We start from the raw sequence: 21,639 nt of genomic DNA on the forward strand, positions 1-21,639 counted from the left end.
TACTCCGCAAAAAATAACAGGGATTACTCAGATGGTAGGCACTCTCCACCTCCGACCTAACCTAGGGAGGGAAAAAAGAAACTCAACAAAGAAAGCCATCCATAATATGAACAAAGCACTTGGACAATTTCTTTAAGCATAACCTAGGGAGGGCACACATTTTTTTTTCTATATTATAGAAGCACGGGTTGAAGCAGCTGGTTTCGACGTGTATGCTACAACCGTGATTTTACTATATCACATCTAATTAATTATGATAAATTATTTACATATTAAAGAATTAATAATATTTAATAAAAAAATAAAAATAAACATTTATGACGTGTTTGTTTTTAATCATAATTTTATCATATCACCCCTAATTAATTATTATAAGTCATCTAAATATTAAAAAATTAATAATATTTAATAAAAAAGATAAAATAGACGTAAAAGGATAAATTAACTCTTGATGTTTTAAATTAACTTGACGTCTTATGACATTTATGATACGTTTGTTTCAACTACTTCAACCGTAATTTTACTAAATATCAACCGTGATTAATTATTATAAGTCATCTAAGTATTAAAAAATTAATAATATTTCATAAGATATAAAATGATAAATTAACTTTTAGTGTTTTAAATAAATTTGACGTCTTATATGAAGCTCACTTAAATTTTTTCATAAGTATTTTTTATAGTAAGTTTGTTATATCACTTCTAATTAGTTGTTATAAGTCAGTTAAGACATTTCTGCTTCGCTGCTTCAATTGTGATTTTACTACATTACTCCTATTAATTATTATGGCTATCCAAGCATTGTGCTACTTATTGGAATAGAAGAAAAAGTATTGTAAATCACAATAATTAAAAACTTAAATTATTTAAAAAAATATATAATTGATTTTCAACGCCACAAAAGTTTAAACAAGGAAAGTAATATATATTATTTGAAATTACATAAAAAGTATTATAAATTACAATAGTTAACAATTTAAAATATCTAAAAAAAATTAATCTGTTACATATTTCAAAAAAAAAAAATGTAAAAAAAAAACTATAAATCAAAATAATTGATAACTTAAAAGTTTAAAGGTAACTTGCTTGCTTTGGCACAACTTCATTGGTCCTTTTCCTTGCCTTCATTTTAATTTGTTTGTTTTATTTTTTTAATTTGTTATATATTTTCAAAAAACGTAAAAATTTCTATAAATCACAATAATTAATAATTTAAATTTTTTTTAAAAGATATAAAATATTTGATTGACTCTCAAAATTGTATCAGTGTCTCTTAAATTGAAATAGAAGAAAAATATTATAAATCACAATAATTAAAAACTTAGATTATTTTAAAAATATAATTGACTATCAATGTCACAAAAATTTGGACAAGAAGAGTAACGTATATTATTTGAAAAAAATAAAAAATATTATAAATTACAATAATTAACTTAAAATATCTCCCAAGTTATTATACATTCTTACAATTTAGCATCTGATTGGTATCAAATTTTGAATATTTACTTTTTAATTTTAAAATGCTCTAAATATAATTGATATTGGGCCAGCCCCACCCCCCTAGTGTTATATTATATACTATAATTTTTGATATATCATACCGAGCTGTCTTTTTTCTGAAATTAATACTTCTCTTCTCAACTCTTTCCAACTCCTTTTGTTAATATATATATATATGACAGAGAGAATAGTCACTTGAGAGTGTTAACACTTCTTAATTATAAAAAAAAATAAAATCTCAAGTGCCTATTCACTCTGTCAGCTATGTTTACATAGTTGCTATATTTGATTTAAATTATTTTACCAGATTTGCACCTTCTCCTTCTTTACTTTTAATAGCAATATTTTTGGATATTTTGTTCAAGTGCTTTGGATATTGGGCTGTCCCAGAAGATAGGGTCTGGTGGACTTTATACCTGGCCTGCCCTGTTCAGCCACAGAGTTGGGTCTTGTGGCCTAATCAAAGGAATGGGCTGATGGACTTCTAAAATGGAGCAGATTGCGTGAGGCTGGTTTCATAGACCAATGAATAGCTTCCACGTAGTGCCGTGGAAGGATAATGGGCTAGCATCCATCTGACCCAAAAAAGGGAAAATTTCAGAAATAGCAACTTTGTAGCCTTAGTTATAACTTTTATAGCAACAGTTTCATAATTACGAAATATAACAAATTATATTTTGTATTTAAGTAAAATGTTGCTATATAAATACATATACAAATATATATGTATTACTCATAAATACATATGCACAACTGAAAAATACATATTTTTCTATTATTATGAAGTGAGTAAAATATTGCTACTTTTGCTATAAGCTGCAATTTTGAAGAAGTGTTGCTATTTATTGTAATTATAGTCTTAAGGATGCTAGTTTCTGTAATTTCCCCCCAAAAAAGGCCTGATGGGTTGCTTCAATTAAGGGCAAACAACATAAATCTCAACATTTTGTATAATTATTGAAAATTTCAATTTTGAATTTGTCGGCGATTTTGAGTTTGTCGGGATACATAATTAGCTCTTGATACATTCAACGAAGATATAATTTTTTTCTTTGTAGAGATACATAATTAGCTCCTGATACATTTTTTTTTGTTTTTGGATTTATTGAGATACATAATACATCCAACCAATATACACTTTTCCCTTGTAAAGATACATAATTAGCTCCCGATATATTTTTTTTCTGATTTTGAATCAACCGAGATATATAATTAGCTCCCCGATATATCTAAGGAAGATACATAATTAATTGAGATTTTTGTAATTACTTTATAAGAGTGAAGAATTACTAAGATTGTTTTGATTGACCCCGTTAGTTGTTTTATGGTTTCATTTAACATATCAAATGAGGCGTATGGAGAGATACCATTAATTATCGGAGGGAATTTGTGATATTCCGAATTACATGAATCATCTGAACACAAATCCCCTAAGACCTAGTGTTTCAGTATTAGGAGGAACGCTTTGTGCTTGTTGTACTTGTTGAAATCTTGGGCTGAGAACTTTTAACTTGTGGTTAATGAAAGAATATGACGTCAGGTACTCGGTGGATAACATGTACGTTGTCCGTACCACTGCCACAAATTGTGATGGCTAAATTTGGAAATAGGTGGAAAGATAATTTGTTCATTTGCCTTTGCAATAAGTTCTTCCGCATATCAAGTTTATGATTTCTCATTAAGCACGTGATCATTAAAATCATTAGGAGCATATCGTTATTTTTCTTAGCGAATGTAAAGTTCACTTCTGCCTTCACATTCGAGGGTCGATCTCCTTCTAGCCCCAGTGCCCCACTAAATTGAAGTGACCTTACAACTAGGTTTACTAAGATCTCGAAGCATTTGTGAGTCATATTCAATGTGTTAGGAATTTTCTTTTACCCTTTTCCTTTATTAAATTAACACTGAGCGAGTATATTTTCTCAATCTTAGCTCGGATTTGAAGTTGTAATCATTAGGGGTATCCAAATTCTTTATAGATTATGGATCTTTTTCTCTCTCAAACTAAAAAAAAATTAAGAAGTTTTTATAATCTCAACACACTAAGTAAATTTCATCAGAACAGATATAACCATGAGGTAAGTGTCTAACACAAAAACAAATATGCAAGTGCATTAAGCACCATACTTTTCAAAGAGGATTTCAATTTCCTCACAAATATATATTATTCATTAAGAAGTAAATCGTTGATTTGACAATTTCTATAGCAATACATAAAAAGGGCAATTCGGTGTACTAAAGCTACCGCTATACGCGGTGTCTGGGGAAGAGCCCCACCACAAGGGTGTATCGTACGCAACCTTATCTTGCATTTCTGCCAGAGGCTGTTTCCAAGGCTTGAACCCGTGACCTCCTGATAACATGACAACAACTTTACCAGTTACTCTAAGGCTCCCCTTCAATATATACCATAGCAATACATATACTAACAAATATTTTTTTCTGGACAATTTTTTTAATTGCTGGCAGTATCACATATATATATATATATATATATACTAAGATCATCCAAAATACTAAATTCACCCAACCAAAATCCATAATTATCTACAATTGGAACTCCCAATTTATGTGAATATTTCACTTCTTAATCTTCTGAAATTTTCACCCAAATCCCCATCATTAATTCTTGATCACTTTCTTCCTCCAAGAAAAGATTGATTTTTTCTTCAACCCCATCTGATGAATTCGTATTCTCATCAGCACTCATTGACGAGTTTTCTTCAATTTCATCAGTAACACGAGATTCTTGATCAGATTTTGGTCATTTTTTGCAATTTTAGCCAAAACTAGTTCTTCGAGTTCAATTTTCTTAAACTCATAACTTTTAGAAGCATCTTCAACCCCAATGAATTCGTATTTTCATCAACACTCATTGACGATTTTTCTTCAATTTTATCAGTAACACGAGATTCTTGATTAGATTTTTTGAGAATCTGGCCATTTTTGCACTTTTAGCCAAAACTAGTTCTTCAAATTCAAGATTCTTAGACTCATAACTTTTAGAAGCGTCTTCAACCGTAACAAAAGTACCCAACCAAATCATTTTCTTGTTAAATGGGTGTTTAATTTCAGCACAAAATTTCCCTTTTTTCTCTTACGTACCCTAATAGGGTACGATTTGACATATGTATTCTTTGATATTCTTTTATGGGATTTCATGATCAAAGTTTGAGTAAAGAACAAAGTGTAAATAAATTTGGGATGTGAAGAAAAAGAGAATAAATAGTGAATATATATAGCAGTAATTAGATAAAATTAAGGAAACTTTTCTTCTATTTCTATTTGGAAAAGGATTTAACAAAACGAGTAAAATATTTATTGAGAAATTATTGCGTATTTGCCACTCTATTTATTATTATATCCTAATTTGACGTTGGATATTCAAATCTCCAAATTTGGTAGAATACCACATATGGTCCAGTATTAAATGAAGTACAATTGATTTTGACGTGTCTTATCTTTGTCTCGCGAGTTTAAATATGAATTTAAGTTTGGTGCATTGTATTTTTATCTGTAGTAGCATGTCATCCATTTCTTAGGTAAAAATATAAAAACGAATGACCTGCTACAAAGGTAAAAGTCACATGATGCTGTAAAAAGAAAATACACCGACGGTGCACCAAACTTAAACTCTTTAAATATTTTAGGTACATGCGCCTCACTTTATTGAGTTCAAACGTTACACTAAATAAGATATTTGTTTAAATAATAAAGATGAATATAATAATTAAATTCAACATCTTTTGAAAAATTTATTTAATTAGACCTAACCTATACCAAGAAAATTTCTCAAAGCCAATCGACATTCATCTACCACCTGTAAACTGCAACAAAACAATACGATGATAGAGACATCAAAATAATATAGGGTGAAAATTATTTTCACCCCCCAACTTTGATTTAAAAATCAAACTCCCCCCTCAACATTGAACAATAATCATACTCCCCCCTTTATCCCATGCAATGTCCATTTTGTCCTTGTAATTTTAATCCTATATTTATGTAATATCTTTTTATATTTATATGTATTAACATGGATATTTGTAGCATTTTATTTAAGTTTATTAACTCTATAAGTAAATTAATGCTTTTTTTAAAATTTATCACAAAATTCAATGTTATTTTTTAAGATCATTATTTTAGTATTATATGTATTAAAGAGTCGTTTGGTGTGAGGTATAATTATAATAATTCAGAGATAAAGTTCATGATTATTTATCCTGCGTTTAATTAGATGAATTAGGTAGTCTCAAAATTATTTGTCGCACCATTTATACCACAGTGATGAAATAAGTTATCACACATACATGTTAGTACAACTTATTTTGTGATAACTAATTCCGGAATAACTTGTTTCCAAATAACCCACTCCTAAGTATGTATATATACATATGTATGTACATGCATGTGCTTATATTTTCGTATTTTATCACCCTCTTACTAAATTTGTTTCATATTACTTAACTTTTTGTTGATATAACACAATCCTTAAGAAAATTTTACTTAGAGGTATATTTTGCTAAATTAACCTTATTAATGATGATTTGAAGCTTTAAATTTATCTATACTGTTACTTTATATAGTTAATTAACACTAAAGGGTAGAAAAAAAAACATAATACAATTCTCTTGATTTCACAAATTGAGCAGATAAATTAAAATATCTATTTTTAATATAAGAATCAAGTGATAAGAAACGATATTATCTATTGTCTATATCAGAAAATAAGTTGTGATTGTCATTAATAAAGCATTACATATTTTATAATTTACATAAATAAATATAATCTTTAAAATTTAACCTTATTTTTATTCGAGAAAAACATCTAGTACCCCCGAACTATGACCAAATTTGCTATGACACACGTCAACTTCACGGGGTCCTATTACCCCTTAAACTAAATTTTACATATTTTTGTCAATCTTTTTAGCTAACGTAATACCTTTTGTCAATCCTTTTAGATGGCGTGATATCTTTGATGTGGGCTCCATTTTATGTAATAAAGGCGCCACATTAGCACAAAAAATGACAAAAATACGTTAAATTTGAGTTCAAGGGATAGTAGGACCCCTGTGAAGTTGAAGTGTGTCGTAACAGCTTTGACCATAGTTCGGGGTGATACTAGAGGCTTATCGCTTTCATTTATTGTTTGTATTTTCTGCATTGAAATATGTTTATAAAATTAGTATTACTTATTATTTTCACTTGTAAAATAAATATTATAGTTTTGATTATTATTAATAAAACTAATTTTCTTATTATGCTAATTTACTTCATAAAGATCATAATTAGCTTATATATATACTTAATTAGTATTTCTTACTTTTTTCCTAGAAGATAATGTTTATATTTTTATGAAAATTTTGTTATATGATTTTTAAAAAAAATGAAAATATGATGATTTTAAAGAAGTTTAAAAAAAGAATAAAAAAATTGATGATAAAGGGTAAAATAGGAATTTTAAAAAGTCAATTAAGATAAAGGGGGAGTATGATTATTGTTCAAAGTTGAGGGGGGAGTTTGATTTTTAAGACAAAGTTGGGAAAGGAAAATAATTTTGACCCAAATAATATAATTAAATTTAACCTTTACACAAAAAATTTTTCAAAGCCGTCCGACACTCATCTACCACCTGTAAACTATAAGAAAATAATACGACAATATAGATAACAAAATAATACAACTAAACTTTTCCTTTACACAAATTTTTTTTCTCAAAACAGAGATATAAAAACAACATAATTAAACCTAACCTTTACCTAGAAAAATTCCTCAAAGACGGCCGACATTCATCTACTACCTGTAAATTCATCTACGACCTGTAAACTACAATAAAATAATAAAATAGTGATCACAAATCTTCAGTTTTGATGAAAATAATTCTTGTCTGACTGAAAATTTTGACACTAAAGAATGACTTGAATGAAAACAAAGAAGATATATACACATATGTTGAATTCTATTATGTTGACAAAAATAGTGAAGAAGTTGATGATTAGAAAATTAAGCATCCATCAATCTAGATATGCAATCGAATCAAGTTAGATGATCAATCATATTTTCACAATAAGTAAATCAGTTTCTGCTCTAGTTTAACGTGTGCATTTCAATATTTATAGAAGTATTTTCTTAATAAAGTCCTATTTTAGGAGTATTTTTCTAATTGATCAGTACAAAAAAAAATATTTAATTGATTCTCCTTCCATATATTTTAGGAGTCTAGTTAATATAATAAAAATAATTAAATAATAAATTGAAGCAAATAGTAAAAAAATAATTTTGTTGAGAATTTTTAACGAAGGACAAAATGTTCAAATCACTTTTCTAAGCACACTCGTAATATATTATAGATTATAAATTATAGATTATAGATTATGGATTCACCATTCAATATAAAAAAAAAAGTTATTCAACTATGAATAATTTTCTTTTAAAGAATCAATTGAGGACCTGGTTAATATGATATTTAACTTACTACTTTATCTTAAACTACAATAATAATGGTGGAAATATATTCATACTTTGTGATAATTTAATCCTTGCTCTCTCTTTTTTTTCATCCGATATTTTATATTGGCTTTATAACTTGAGTAATAAATAATTATGAAAAGATCGTTATGCTATGTGTATAACTAATAAATTCATCTTTTTTTTTTTTTTTTGAGCAGATATGTCATATTTGTTTTGTATCTTAAGCTATTATAATTGTGGAGAGTTTTTTACCTTATGTGAATAACTACATTTTATCTCATTTTTTTACTCGATATTTCACATCCGTTTTGGTGCCTTAACTAATTATATTTAAGTCGGTTTGATTATCTTTTTGTAGTTTATATTTTAGGTTGAAATAAACTACTATAATTTATCTTTGCCTACAATCTCTTTATCTATGATAAGATGTGGAAACATGATACATTTTGACCAATAACTATAATGGAATAGTATGATAATCGAAGTACAAGAAGTGATAGATGGTAACGGAAATCTAGGAACAAGAAATTTTAAGAATAATGCTATGATTACTATTATGAGAGGATAAGCAAGATCAAATTCTACTTACCCTAATCTGTGTCCGCTACAAATTTCTATAGAAGGTTACATCCTCCCAGGCTGAAACTGTTTTATGTCTTATTTAATCACTTCATCATAATATTTTTTTTCAGCCTAACTCTACAGTTTCTCACGCCTCCACACTGTGCATCATACATCTCCTCTTCAGAAATAACATCTTCTGTATAACATCTCAGGAAAGCACTGCTGGAATTGACAATGATTTTGTTATCTCATTATATTCTTCTTATTCTCGAGTGGTTAATTCTGGTTGGTCAAAATTTAATTTTTTTTCATTCCACATTGATTCATTCTCTGAATAAAATAGAAAATTTTAAGTTGTTCTTTGCTAATGTCTATGATCTCCAATTTGAAGAAATGCTCTCCAAATGTATTAATGATGCTTATAAACTCAATATATCTCTAGCCTTTCTTGAAAGTATTGAAAATGTCTTTCCATACTTCCGATTCACCACCATGCTAAAAAAATGTTGTAATATAATTAAAGAGCCGCTTTAAGAGAAAAGGTATTTGGGAAAAATGTGACATTCAAAGAAAAAAAGAATATTTTAGAAATTGTTTGTACATACATTTAATTTGAAAAAAAAAAGAAGTAAAAATTTTGGCGTGACCAAAAAAAAGTAATCACTAGAAACCAAGTCACAATTACATTTTCCAACTTAAAAAACTCATTTTCATTTTTTCTCTTAAAAGATTAGTCAATATAGAACAAATGTTACTTTATTTTAAACAATTTAAAAGTTTTATGCTCAATAGGATCCTAGGGGGAGTTCTACCTTGATGTTATTACCCCCCCCACACACACGTTTTTGGAGCAATTAATTGTTTTCATAATGAAAGCACCTGTAGATAGCAGTCGCAATAGTTGTACCAATAGCAAAGATCAGTGTTGTGTTTGGTCACTTCACTTTACATTATGAGACATGCTAATACTAGTAGTCTTGCTGAAAGTAGTAGATAGAAGATTAAGCACGACATGATATATTTGCAGCTTATCAAGGACATAACGATTTTAGATGAGAGGATATGAAAGCCGAGGATTAGGATAATATGTTAATAGGTAGTCTTCAGTTTTTCTTATCGATATTATTATTATTATTATCTTATTTTTCTTTATAACCTTCTTCATTGTTTTCGATACGACTTCTTCACTATTGTATTTTCTTTCCAAACCTGCTTTGAATTGCTTTACTAGGTCCTCTACCTTCACAAGGTGTGTATACATCATCCTCCCTAGACACCACACCTGGATTAGACGAGTATGTTAGAGGTATGGTTTGCGAACACTCTACCTTCCCCAGACCACAAAGGTGGGACTACACATGTTATGTTACGTTGTTGTTGTTGATAAGTAAGGTAAAAATGATCCTCTATGCATATATATAATCTCATTAGCATAAGAATTTGTTTTTGAACTACCTTGTTTGAACTTCTGGCTTCGCCACTGCTAGATAGTAACAATGATTAACAATTTAGGTTTCCTAGTTTTTAGATTTGAGTAGTAAAGTAAGCATCATCAAATTCATTATTAATTCTTCTATTTCATAGTGAAGTGTAAATGAGCATAACAGAAGAAAACAGGACGTCAAAAGAAATACTTAACAAGCTAGTTTATAAAGAAACATGTTTTCAGTTGCAATGGATCAACAAAATATCTGATAAACAACTCGAGATGGAGTTTTAGAGCGTCGTTGATCTACCTGTGAATGATGACCTCAAAATCAGAAAATCCCATCTCTTCAACTTGTTTCTTGATGTCAATAGCAGACTCGGCGAGTGTTTCCTTGCATGACTTAACCTCAATGGATTTTAGAGATGGCATGTATCCGAAACAAGAAGGGATCACCTCAAGATATAGGCATCTTTTCAATACCAAGTGTTCAAGGCATGGAAAGGCATCATCTGAGGCATCCCATTCTGACAATGATGGATTTTCTAGTTTCAAGAATTTGAGATTGTCAAATTGTTCATCATTCCACTTTCCATGAATTGGAACTAATGGTAACTCCAAGCAGTTTGAGTACCTTGAGATTTGAAAGAGTTGCAACTTCGTTGAGGTGCATGCTAAAGTTGGACAGGGTCAACTTCTTGAGGTGTGATGGGAGTTTCAGCTGATCGACGGATGTCAATGTAGCACTGGAAGAAATCTTGAGAATTTCAAGCTTTGTAAGATTGTTAAATTCAGTGAATGAGCCATCAATTTCAAAAACTTCACATCTCAGTCTCCGAAGATTTGGTGTCTTTGCCAATATCTTATCAGCATGTTCTGCAGAAGAAAAATATGCTGAGGAAAGAGTCTGCAAATCATCCATTTTCGAAGGGCTTTCTAAGAATTCTTGTTCATTCTGCAAAGTGAAAACTGCTTGGTCGTGTATTTGCAGATGCCGCAACTTAACCATCGTCCAAATGGTATCTGGTAATGATATCTGCTACAAGAATAATTGAAAGAGGAAGACCCCCACACTTAGTTGCTATTTCCTGGCCGACATCTCTTAAGATAAGAGGACAACTTTCGTTGTTGAACACCTTAATGTTTAATAACTTCCAACTTTCATCACTATTGAGAAATCGAAGCTTATGGGGATCACTATCGTGTTTAGCATAAGATGCAACTTCATAATGCCTAGTCGTCATAATAATTCTACTTCCGTTGTTATCTTCAGGGAAGCACAACTTTAGATCATCCCATGCACTAGTTTCCCACACATCATCAATGAGTATAATGTATCTTCTGCGCATTAAAAGTCTGTGAAGCTTATCTGCTAAGTCATATTCAGTCTCTCTTTCAAGTCTAGCTCTCTCATCAGTAATGTCACGCAGAATGGCTAGTAACAGGTCCTTCCGCGTGTATTCTTGAGAGACACAGCAACGGGCATGGATATCAAAATGAGAGATAACTGACTCATCAAAATATAGCTTGTTTGCCAGAGTTGTCTTGCCTAATCCAGCCATTCCAACAATTGAAATCACATCAAGGTCTGATGATCCTCCGATTAGTTTGTCTTTCAATTCGATCATCACATCCTCAAAGCCCACAATTTCTTCATTGATCCTTCGATTACTAACAAATTGTGAAGAAGCAAAACCTAAGATCTGAACGAATCCATTGACAAGTAACTGCATAAATGAAGTTAGCTTGTATGGAGATGGCATGGTCTCATTATGAATCTCTGCTATCTCCGATACCTCTGCCATGAGCATTCTGATATCCTCTCCAATGTTCAAGATCCAGATAAAAAGACACCAATCAGGAATGTCTTTTTTATTACAAGCATCTAACATATGTTCTACCTCATACACCAAACTGGTAATCCTCGTTGCAAAATGCTGAAGTCCGTCTTTGTGTTCTACGACAGCTTGAAAGCATTTGAGTTCTTTCTGAATTGTCTGAAGTTGGCTCTTGGCTGAGTCTACTGAATTTGAATACATGCTTAGAAACTTCTCCCTGTTGTCTAAAATGAAATCAGTAGAGCCCACACCGTCAATTCCAGCAAAGTTGAACTTACGGAGGAAGTTCTTTCTAGCAATGAGGTAGATCACACCTTGCATACTTTTGATTTTTCTAGAGAAATCAAGATTCTCACTCTCGTCGTCATTTAATGAGAAGACCAGAAGTCCTGCATCAACAATCACAGAGTCTATATCTTGAAGATGAAATTCAAAAGTCTGTGTTGGTAGATTGACCAGAATGTCTCCGAAGAAGTTGATCGTCTCCTGAAGTTTTGCCTTTCTTGCAGTGCAATTACTGGATACTGGTAGCTCTTTTAAAGTGTGTCGGAGAGACTCCTGAAACCCAACTTCACTATCGAATACATACTTAATCTTGATAACGGGATACCATCATGACTTTATCATATTTAGAGCTTGCAGGATATGAATATAGAACTTGCAGATGCTTGGCTGAATGGGCTGGATTTTGCTCTGCAGAAGATAAGAAAGCAACGGATTCTCTTTATTCGGTGCTGGGTCGTGATACATGTTCTCATTGCTCGGAAGAAACAACCATGTAGCGATAGTTGTTTCCCAAGCCACTTGTACAACATGACTGAAGAAAGCATGCAGGACCCGAGGCTCTATGCATCTGTCCGAAACAAAGCAGACAAAACTATAGAGGAAATTCAACTCCTTCACAACCTTTTCAATTTGAACCATGTGTCCCCTAATACAAAGTGGTGAACTTGGATTATCAAATTCCAGTAAATCACTGAAATTGTAAGCAACACTGAAAATGAATTTCATTACAAGACCGGGAATCACAAAACCATCCTCATTGGCTAAAAGTCGACATGATATTGCAGGAAAGATGAAATTAGCATTCATGATTTTCAACTTAGTCTGCTGAAACTCATATTGCAAGTGGTAGATATAGTCATAATATCGGTGACTCCAAGGACTTACTTGCGTTGTGTACATCTGGATGAGTTCATCAGCAGCATTGTGGAAGAGTGCTTGGACTTTTTCCCAGCTGACATCTGGTTCATCTTTGAAGATATGCAATTCGATAATGATGCGCAGGAACTTGAAATCCCTTTTCAGGAACTTCAGTCGATCAAATGAAGACGTATGTTCTTCTGAAAAGATATCGAAGGAACTCCATTCATCATCCATCCACTGCTGAGAATCTTCAGAGGACAACAAATATGTTTCTAAAAATATAATGAATGAACCACATTCCTCTCTAATCTGCAGTGGAATTTCATGGAGATTAGACAGACATCTTTGATCTAAATTTGTCCAAATACACACGAAATGAGCCCCAGTCTGCTTCAATATGCAGCAGCACGTTAAGGGCATCAAGTCCCTTTGAAAACAGATATTCATCTAAGAACATGTAGAATGAAGTGCATTCATCTTCAATCTGCTGCAGAGTTTCACGTAAATGTAATAACTTCTACACATAATTGTCCGAAAACACGAGGACTGAACCGTAGTTCTCTTCAATCCACTGCAGTGTGCCAAAGGGATGAGAATCCTCTGAGAAGTGATATCCCTCTAGAAACATATTGAACGAATGGCTTGCTTCTGCAAGCTGCTGGAGAGTTTCCAGGATATTATAAGGTTCTTCTGGGAACATGTGGTAATGGAATGAACCCCATTGGTCTTCAATTTGATTCAGAGTTTCGAGAAGATGGATTTCATCCGAAAACATACGGAATCAACCACATTTCTCTTCAACCAGCTGCAAAGTGTCTAGATAAAGATGAAACTGTGAAAGATGTTCATCTTCAAATACACTGCAGGATGAATTAAATTCTTTTTCGATTCTTAGCAGAGTTTGGATGAGATGAGCATCGCCTCGAGACACCAATTGCTTTTCAATATACTGCAGTGCTTCAAGGGGATGTGATATGCTTGAAGACATGTAGAAATATCTCTTCTTCTTTCTGCAGATTCTTTGATAAAAGCAACTGTTGATGAATTGAACAAAGTACTTGGGAAAACTGCAATGAGGTTTCTCTTTCTTCTATGTTGTATTTCTCTTTGTTATGAAAATTCTGTAAACTGAAACTATTGTTCTCAATCTGTCATCTAACTACTCCACATTCATTTTACTACTCCCTTGTCCCAATTTAAGTGTCTTACTTTCTTTTTTGGTTTGTCCGAAGAATGTCTCTTGCTGCATTTAGTAAGTTTTTCTATTCCAAACAAGACAGGTTCAAGATCAAAAGATTCAAACGTCTTCCTTTTTTTCTTAAACTTGGGATCTAGTCAAACTAAAACACTTAAATTGGGATGGAGGGAGTACTAGTTTTGTCAAATTTGACCAAGTCATTGTGGCCTTCTATGAGTTTCTATGTTATTTTATTCTTTCAAATTTGAAAAAGTGGCTGTGGCCTTCAATGAATTTGTATAATTTTTAAATGTTTAGTTGCTTCAAGACATGTCTGTTGTCTTGTCTCATTTCATGTCTGATGTAGGTTTAGCAAACAAATACTTGTAAATAACACAACGTTATTTTGGTGAAGTTCACTACATCGACTTCTCCATCCTTCAATGCTTTTATATATAACACCCGGTTGGGGCCTTAGGGGTTGTCTAGTTGGGTGTATAAGAATAATACCGACTAGGGTGTATTAGTAATACTGAAACTATTTTTTATTGACAGTTGACTTGTTATATTATATGAATATGGTGTATTAGGATATAAATAGCACCAAATAAGATGAATCAGAATAGGAATAGTAACCCCTATTTCCAATGTAATGGTTTTTGATTTGTAAGAATAGGTTGAAAACACCACCAAACAAGGGATTAAATAATACCAAAGCTAATACATATATTATTTTCTCTAATACATCTTACCAAACGAACTCTTAGTACAAGAGAAGTCAAGTATATTCGAGATACAATCTTAAGTATTAAGACAAAGGAGATAGCACAGAAAGAGAGGTACATTGTTAAGTATAACTCTTATTTCTTGATCTTAAAGAACTGGAAATTGCATTTATTCAGATTTTCGAGTTCTTTTACAGATTAATACATAGAGAACTAATTCTGTAATGGAAAAACTGGCTGCGTTTTTCCAGTGTGTCCTAATTTGTGAAAGAAAAACAAGGCAGAATCAACTTAGCCCAAACAACTATAGTTTGAAGTAGTTTTAATTGGAGTTCAAATTTTAGGAGACTGTTTGGAACAAACACGCGAAAAGATAAAGCTGAAAGTGAAGCAGATTTTAAAAGAGAAACTTGTCACCTTGATTGAGATTGTGCTAAAGCTGGCTGACACTTCAGTTGCTCCGGGTGAAAATTTTGAAATCAATGCCACTGTTCCAGTGTAGTAAATCTTGAACCAAATCTGGAGACATTTATCAGTCCAGACATCTCCATATTCGCTTCAAACCCGAGCTTTTATCCCTTGCTTAAATCTGAATGCATCCATTGGTATTTTTCAGCTTTTTCAGGAAATTGAGGATTTCATGAGTTTATCAGATTTTTCAGCCTTTCTGTTCAACCAAACTCAGTTACAGTTCCAGAATGGAAGGTATTTTATCCCATATATGTAACTCGGGCTGATAAAACAAGGACAAGGATCTTACAAGAACGGTGGAAAATATCTAGCACCGAAGGAAAAGTGATTACAAGGAAATGAAGGTGCTCAGGAGGTTTTCTTGTCAAATTTTTGGACTATGATTAAGCTTTGTACCCAAAAATATAGCACAACGATACAAGCGACTAACATGCTGCATCAACTTTCTATGGTACCTGTTCAATATAGAGTCATCCCTTGTTTCAAATGCAAATAAAAATTCAAAATGAGTGAAAGATTTGGCTATTCCAATGAGCTTTGCCTGTTGTGTTCCAAGTTGATGACAACTAACATATCTGGCATCCTAAGTCGTGTTATGAAATGGTTTAAAAGGGGAAATGCAATAAACAGTAGCACAAAGAATAACGACAACATACTCAGTGAAATCCCACAAGTGGGGTCTAGGAAGGGTGGTTTGTATGCAGCTTTACCCCACCTTGTGAAGGTAGAGAGGCTGTTTCTGATATTCAACAGAGACAGACGAGGGAAATTACATTATGGTGAATCTCTTCTTAAACATGAGATAACGACCATCCAACATAACAAATCACAGTGGCAATAGATTCGTAAGTTCCAAATTGACCAACGTTCATATTTCCTGTTCAGTAGAACCAGTCAACATGTTAAGCAATTATGAGAAAGCATATTAAACTACAACAGTTTCACAACTTTTAACTCAAATAAATCATAGCAATCTTTAATAATTTGTTTCTCCTTCTGTAGGATTCCGTATAATTCTACTATTATAGAGACCTGTAGGTTCATAGTCAAACTAAATCTGAGTTGGAAATAGAACTGCTATATACTTGACTCTGAAAGTTTGTTGATGGATCAATCGATAATAAGCTGAAAGAGAAAGCTATTTCTTTTGTAACATCTTAACTGAACACTTGAAATGCCAGACTATTATCGCCATCAGTGTGAAACAATAGCTAGCTAATTCCCAAAGTTAAAAGATGAAATCGTCACTTACCTTGAATCTCCCACCTGTGCCCTCGATTTGCTTCAGAAGATTGTTTCAGACCATTCAAAATATGAACAAAAAAGTTTATTATCAGCAAATTAGTAGGTTAACAAAATGCTAAATCAAGCGAAGCAAAGAAAAACAGAAAGTTGTCAAAAGACGAAAGAGCAGATGAACCCAAAAAAACTAGAGATGGTTTCTAAGAAAGTAAGAACGCTATTGAAAGCTACTCCAAGTAAAAGTTCAGTTACGGCACTTTTGTAAGGCAACCTCAGCAGATCCTGTGAAGCTAAATGTACTCTATTTTTGTTCCGAGTAACTTCAAGCTTAAATGGGCTACAAATAAGACGATTAATTTTCAACCACAACATAACAAATAAGACGAAGTATTCTAATGGAAGGGTAGTACAAGTAAAAGTTCATTGCGAAGATCAACCTCATTAATTTGACACATCATAACCTGCAAATTACGACAGATAAGAGTAACTCATGAAAGAAAACTTAACTTTATCTTTATCATTATGAATGACGAAAGTATAGTACATCATTTAAACTTATGCTATCTCAATCGAACTTTCTTCTGATAATTCAGCGTCAACATTCTATACTTCCAACTATCATCTATAGAAACATCTCTCTTTACAAGCCGTACTTTTCAAATACGCTGTTATTGAACTTCCGCTAATGCTGAAGAAATTGTCAAGGCTTCTAATACAGGTAAAGTTTCTTCATTTGACGTTTCCAGTCTATATGATTTACAGCTGAAGTAAAAAACAGTACTCATCATGGAGTCAATAAGCATCACGAACGAGTACATTATTACCAAAAGAGGCCCTTCCCATATTCTTGAAGATCCATCTCCATAGCTTAATATCTTCACTCTATGCTCAAACAAACCCTCCACAAATGTCATCCCAATAGTCGATCCAAGAAATATCAGTAGCCCAACTTGTGTCTGCCCCTTGATAAGCGAACTAGACCTAAGTAACGCCTCCGGTCCAGAATCATCCTCCAAAACAGATATCACAATAGCAATATTGCAAATTATCATAGCATTTGCTAAAATCATAGAGAAAATAATCCCTACTATCATCGCGGGGTACAAAATCAGGTCCGGAGGGAACCCCATTACAGAGAAAGCACTGCTAACCGACACAAGAAGCACGATAAACAATGTTAAACAACCAGTAATCACCATACACACCCACAAATAAGTCACCACGATACGCTTCCATACCTTCGTTACAATAATACAAAACTTTCTTAAATCAAAATTCTTCCTCGAGTAAGTGCAATCAACTGAGTACACTATAGCAGCTTTCGACAGCACCAACAAACTAACGTATAATGGAAAACACATCACAGCTGAAATCACCATTTCAGAGAACTTCAAACAAGCCTGTTCTATAAATGGCTTTAGTGGGAGTCCACTAGACTTCGCCAAAAGCAATAACCGAATACTCATTTCCTTCACAACAGCCTGATCAACTAAGAAATTCGATAACTGAACAGCAGAAACAGGGCATATTAACAATGCACCAATCGATAAAAATCCGATAGGATTATACCGTAGAATGCTTACAGTTTCCTTCAAAATCTCTAACGCGTCCATAGAATGAAAATTCCTGTCCTGCATTTCGGAATTTTGAAAATCTTGATCATGATCTTTATTCCTATCTAATGACATTGACGAGCTTAATCTTGGACCATCTGTCTGAGATTCATATCTTTCTAGTTTGATGAAACGCTCCTAAATTAAAGCTTCTAGAAAGACTCTTTCTGACTAGACAGTCAGATCTTTCATGTAGTGGTGCGTAGACTTTCGCTTCATGTGGGATTTATCTGAGAATCAACTGAGTTGAACTTCACTCGAGGGCAAATAGTCCAGTGAAATTAGCATTTTCCATTTTTTTCAATCACTCAATTTCTCTTCTTCGTAAACTACACATCTCAAAATCACATTTCAGATACAGATCTGTATATCTCTTGCTCAATCCTCAGACGATTGAACGAATAAGAAACAGAGACTGATCCAAAAAAGAGAGAGAATGTACCCTCTCTCTCTCTCTCTATATTACTAATAAATTGTTTTAATACTACTTTTGGTTATTAATATTATTGTTCGTTCAATTGAACGAATAGTTTAACACGAAAAATGAAAAAAAGGTGATGAATGTGACAGGAATGATCAAAAGAAAAAACAAGATGAAGAAGGTGCTAAGTATTATTCATGAAGTGCATGCAGAGGAAGTGAAATAGGATATGGGAATAACGTGAAGGGAGAAAATGAAGATTCAAAAAGGTGAAAGTGAGATTAAAGAAAGGAAAGGAAAGAATTTTAATTAAATGATTCGGTTTAGATTTTTGGAATCACATAAATAATTTCTCAGTTTGCAAAATAGGTGTCGCATTTGTTTGAAAATTCAATTTCAATAAATTTTAGAGCTAAATTAGATTGAATTAATTTAATATTTTAAAAATTAAAATTAAAATGTTCAAAAGTTATGATAAAAAAAATACTCTCTCCATTTCATTTTGTGTCATATTTTGACTTTTGAATAAAAATTTAAAAAATAATTAAATTTTTTATAAAGTTTATCAAATTGTCCTTTTTAAAAAATAAAATAAGAAAATAAACACTATCTTAAAATTAGGTGGGACGTTAAAGAGAGGATTTGCCCCTCTATATAGCTACCAAATAAGAAAATATAATATTTTTTTTAACGAATCAAAAAACAAAAAATGTCATATGAATAAGACGGAGCTGAGAACATTTCCTAAAATGAAAAAAACACATAAAGTAGCATACTTAAGTATTAAATTATAAAAAATAGCAACACTTTTATCAAATTACATTTTGTATCATATGTATTTGTATTTTTGTAGCAACAATTTGCAAATATAAAATGTATATCGATTATAAGAATATTAAAAATCATATGTATTTTTTTATAGTAATAATTTATAAAAATATAAAATATGATTTACTATATTATGTAATTATAAAATGTTGTTATCTGAAATTTGCCCTTTTAAAATATTGCTTTACTATTATTGGTAAAAAGGCAGCAATCGTAACAGAATGCGTACGCCATGCGCCCAATTACATTATCACTATTTGACTATGCGTGCATGAAACACGTGCAAGAATCCCAAGACGTGATCGGTAATTGAAAAAATTAATTATCTTCGAAAAAATAAAACGTGACAAATAAAAATAAATTAAGATGATATTATAAAATAAAAAAGTATACTCTCTTCATTTAAAAAAGAATGATCTATTTTTCATTTTAGTTCGTTTCAAAAAGACTTTTTTTTTGGACAATACTTTAATTTTAATTTTCCACATGACATGTTTAAAACCACAAGATTAAAGAGCATTTTGGTACATTTGACACAACTTTAATTTAATGCCATAAGATTCAAAAGACTTTTTTATTTTCTTAAACTTTGTGTCAAGTTAAAATAGATCATTCGAAAGAACTATTATTTTTTCTGAAACAAATTAAAAAATTAAATTTTTTCCGAATACAAATTATTTGTTCTGAAAATCATGTCGGAAATTACGGTTTATGAAAATTACTATACTTTTACTGCAGAAAATGAATTAAAATTTAACATTTTGCTCTATTCTAAATTTAAAAAAATCTAATAAAAACATTTTAACAATTAAAAAGTATTTTTAAATTAAAAAATTGTTATAGCATAGAGATAGGTAAAAAGTAATTGGACATTAGTTTTTCTCGCAATTCACATAATCTCATCTCTTTACTATAAACACGACTTATAAACAAAATGAAATCAACTAGAATAATCAAAAAGGAAAAACCAAGAGAATTAGTGCATTTTTGTCATTTAGCCCAAGTTATGAAATGTACCTTGTAAGGAAAAATAGTGAAGTCCACAAAAGAGGCTACGCATTTATACTTTTGATGAAAGTCAATGAAATCATATGCGATGATTACAAAATTAAGGGGCTATCAATTAAGGACCTATTAAAAAAAATTAGCAATGTGAAAGTTTTACACGTTTCAAGTACTTATTTGAAACTGAGTGTTTCCATCAAATTAATAAATAAATAATATATATTAAAAATTTATATAATTAATATATTCATTTTTATTAAAAGATATATAATTACTTCAGTCTTTTTTTTTTGTTCATTAAAACAATTATTCTTAATAACTTTGATATTTAATATAAAATAGAGGAAATGTATATTTTTCTTCATTAAACCACTCCCCTACGATAAGTTGCATTAATCTAATGTAAATTAAACAACTAATGCGAGTACATTTTTACTTGAATTATATTGCGGACATCAAATTTACGTATACGGTAAATTTTGTATTAATTAGTGAGTAAAAGTCAACTTTTATAATTATCATGTCGAATTGTCAACGGGGATGTATCATGTAATTAACTTGAATTTCAAAATTGCATTTAGTATTTGTAACAAGAATATGCCAAAAGCATACAGTCAAAAAAGCAACTTAGTCAAATTTGAAAATAAATTGTGTTTTGTGCTCACTAATATACGAAAAATTAAACTGACTAGTAAAACAAAAAGACAGTTTGGTTCACAAAAAAAAATCATACTAATATATGTTGTGAAGGACAAGTGCACTATCAAAGTGCACGACATGGTAGCAGCGAAAAAATATCCAAGTCTAAACTTTTCGTTTTGAACCAAGAGAAAACAAACAAATCCAAACAAAACAAAGAATATGCAACAAATATATCAACCACACAAATACGACAAGACAAGAGTAAAATCGATCACACGAGATACTAAATTTACGTGAAAAACTCTTCGATGTGAAGAGTAAAAAATCACGGGACCCAAACTTCCACTATAATCACCAAGAGTTACAATAATGTTCTCCAAAATGGCCACCAAATAAGTGCCAAACAACGAGTAACAATAAATAAACTACAACACCAAAAACTAGACAAAAAGAAGCAAAAGACACAAAAAATGCAGCTATTGTTCATGGGTGAAAAGGAGCTACATGCCACCAAATTCAACTCCATTAATTTCTAATCAAAGATTGAGATGAGAGAAATAAGTTGTC

General features: G+C 31.4%; 1 protein-coding gene and 1 pseudogene across 1 annotated transcript; both read right to left on the bottom strand.

Moving 5' to 3' along the window:
- Nucleotides 1-10,173: 10,173 nt before the first annotated feature.
- On the bottom strand, nt 10,174-14,802 carry LOC107847065 (annotated as a pseudogene).
- Nucleotides 14,803-17,047: 2,245 nt separating this feature from the next.
- Nucleotides 17,048-18,871, bottom strand: LOC107846938. The gene has a single exon (XM_016691209.2). The coding sequence runs from the start codon at nt 18,249-18,251 to the stop codon at nt 17,232-17,234; it is 1,020 nt and encodes a 339-aa protein (XP_016546695.2). The 5' UTR covers nt 18,252-18,871; the 3' UTR covers nt 17,048-17,231.
- Between the last annotated feature and the right edge of the window lie 2,768 nt (nt 18,872-21,639).

Source organism: Capsicum annuum, chromosome 11, assembly GCF_002878395.1.
Source record: "Capsicum annuum cultivar UCD-10X-F1 chromosome 11, UCD10Xv1.1, whole genome shotgun sequence".
NCBI lineage: Eukaryota > Viridiplantae > Streptophyta > Magnoliopsida > Solanales > Solanaceae > Capsicum > Capsicum annuum.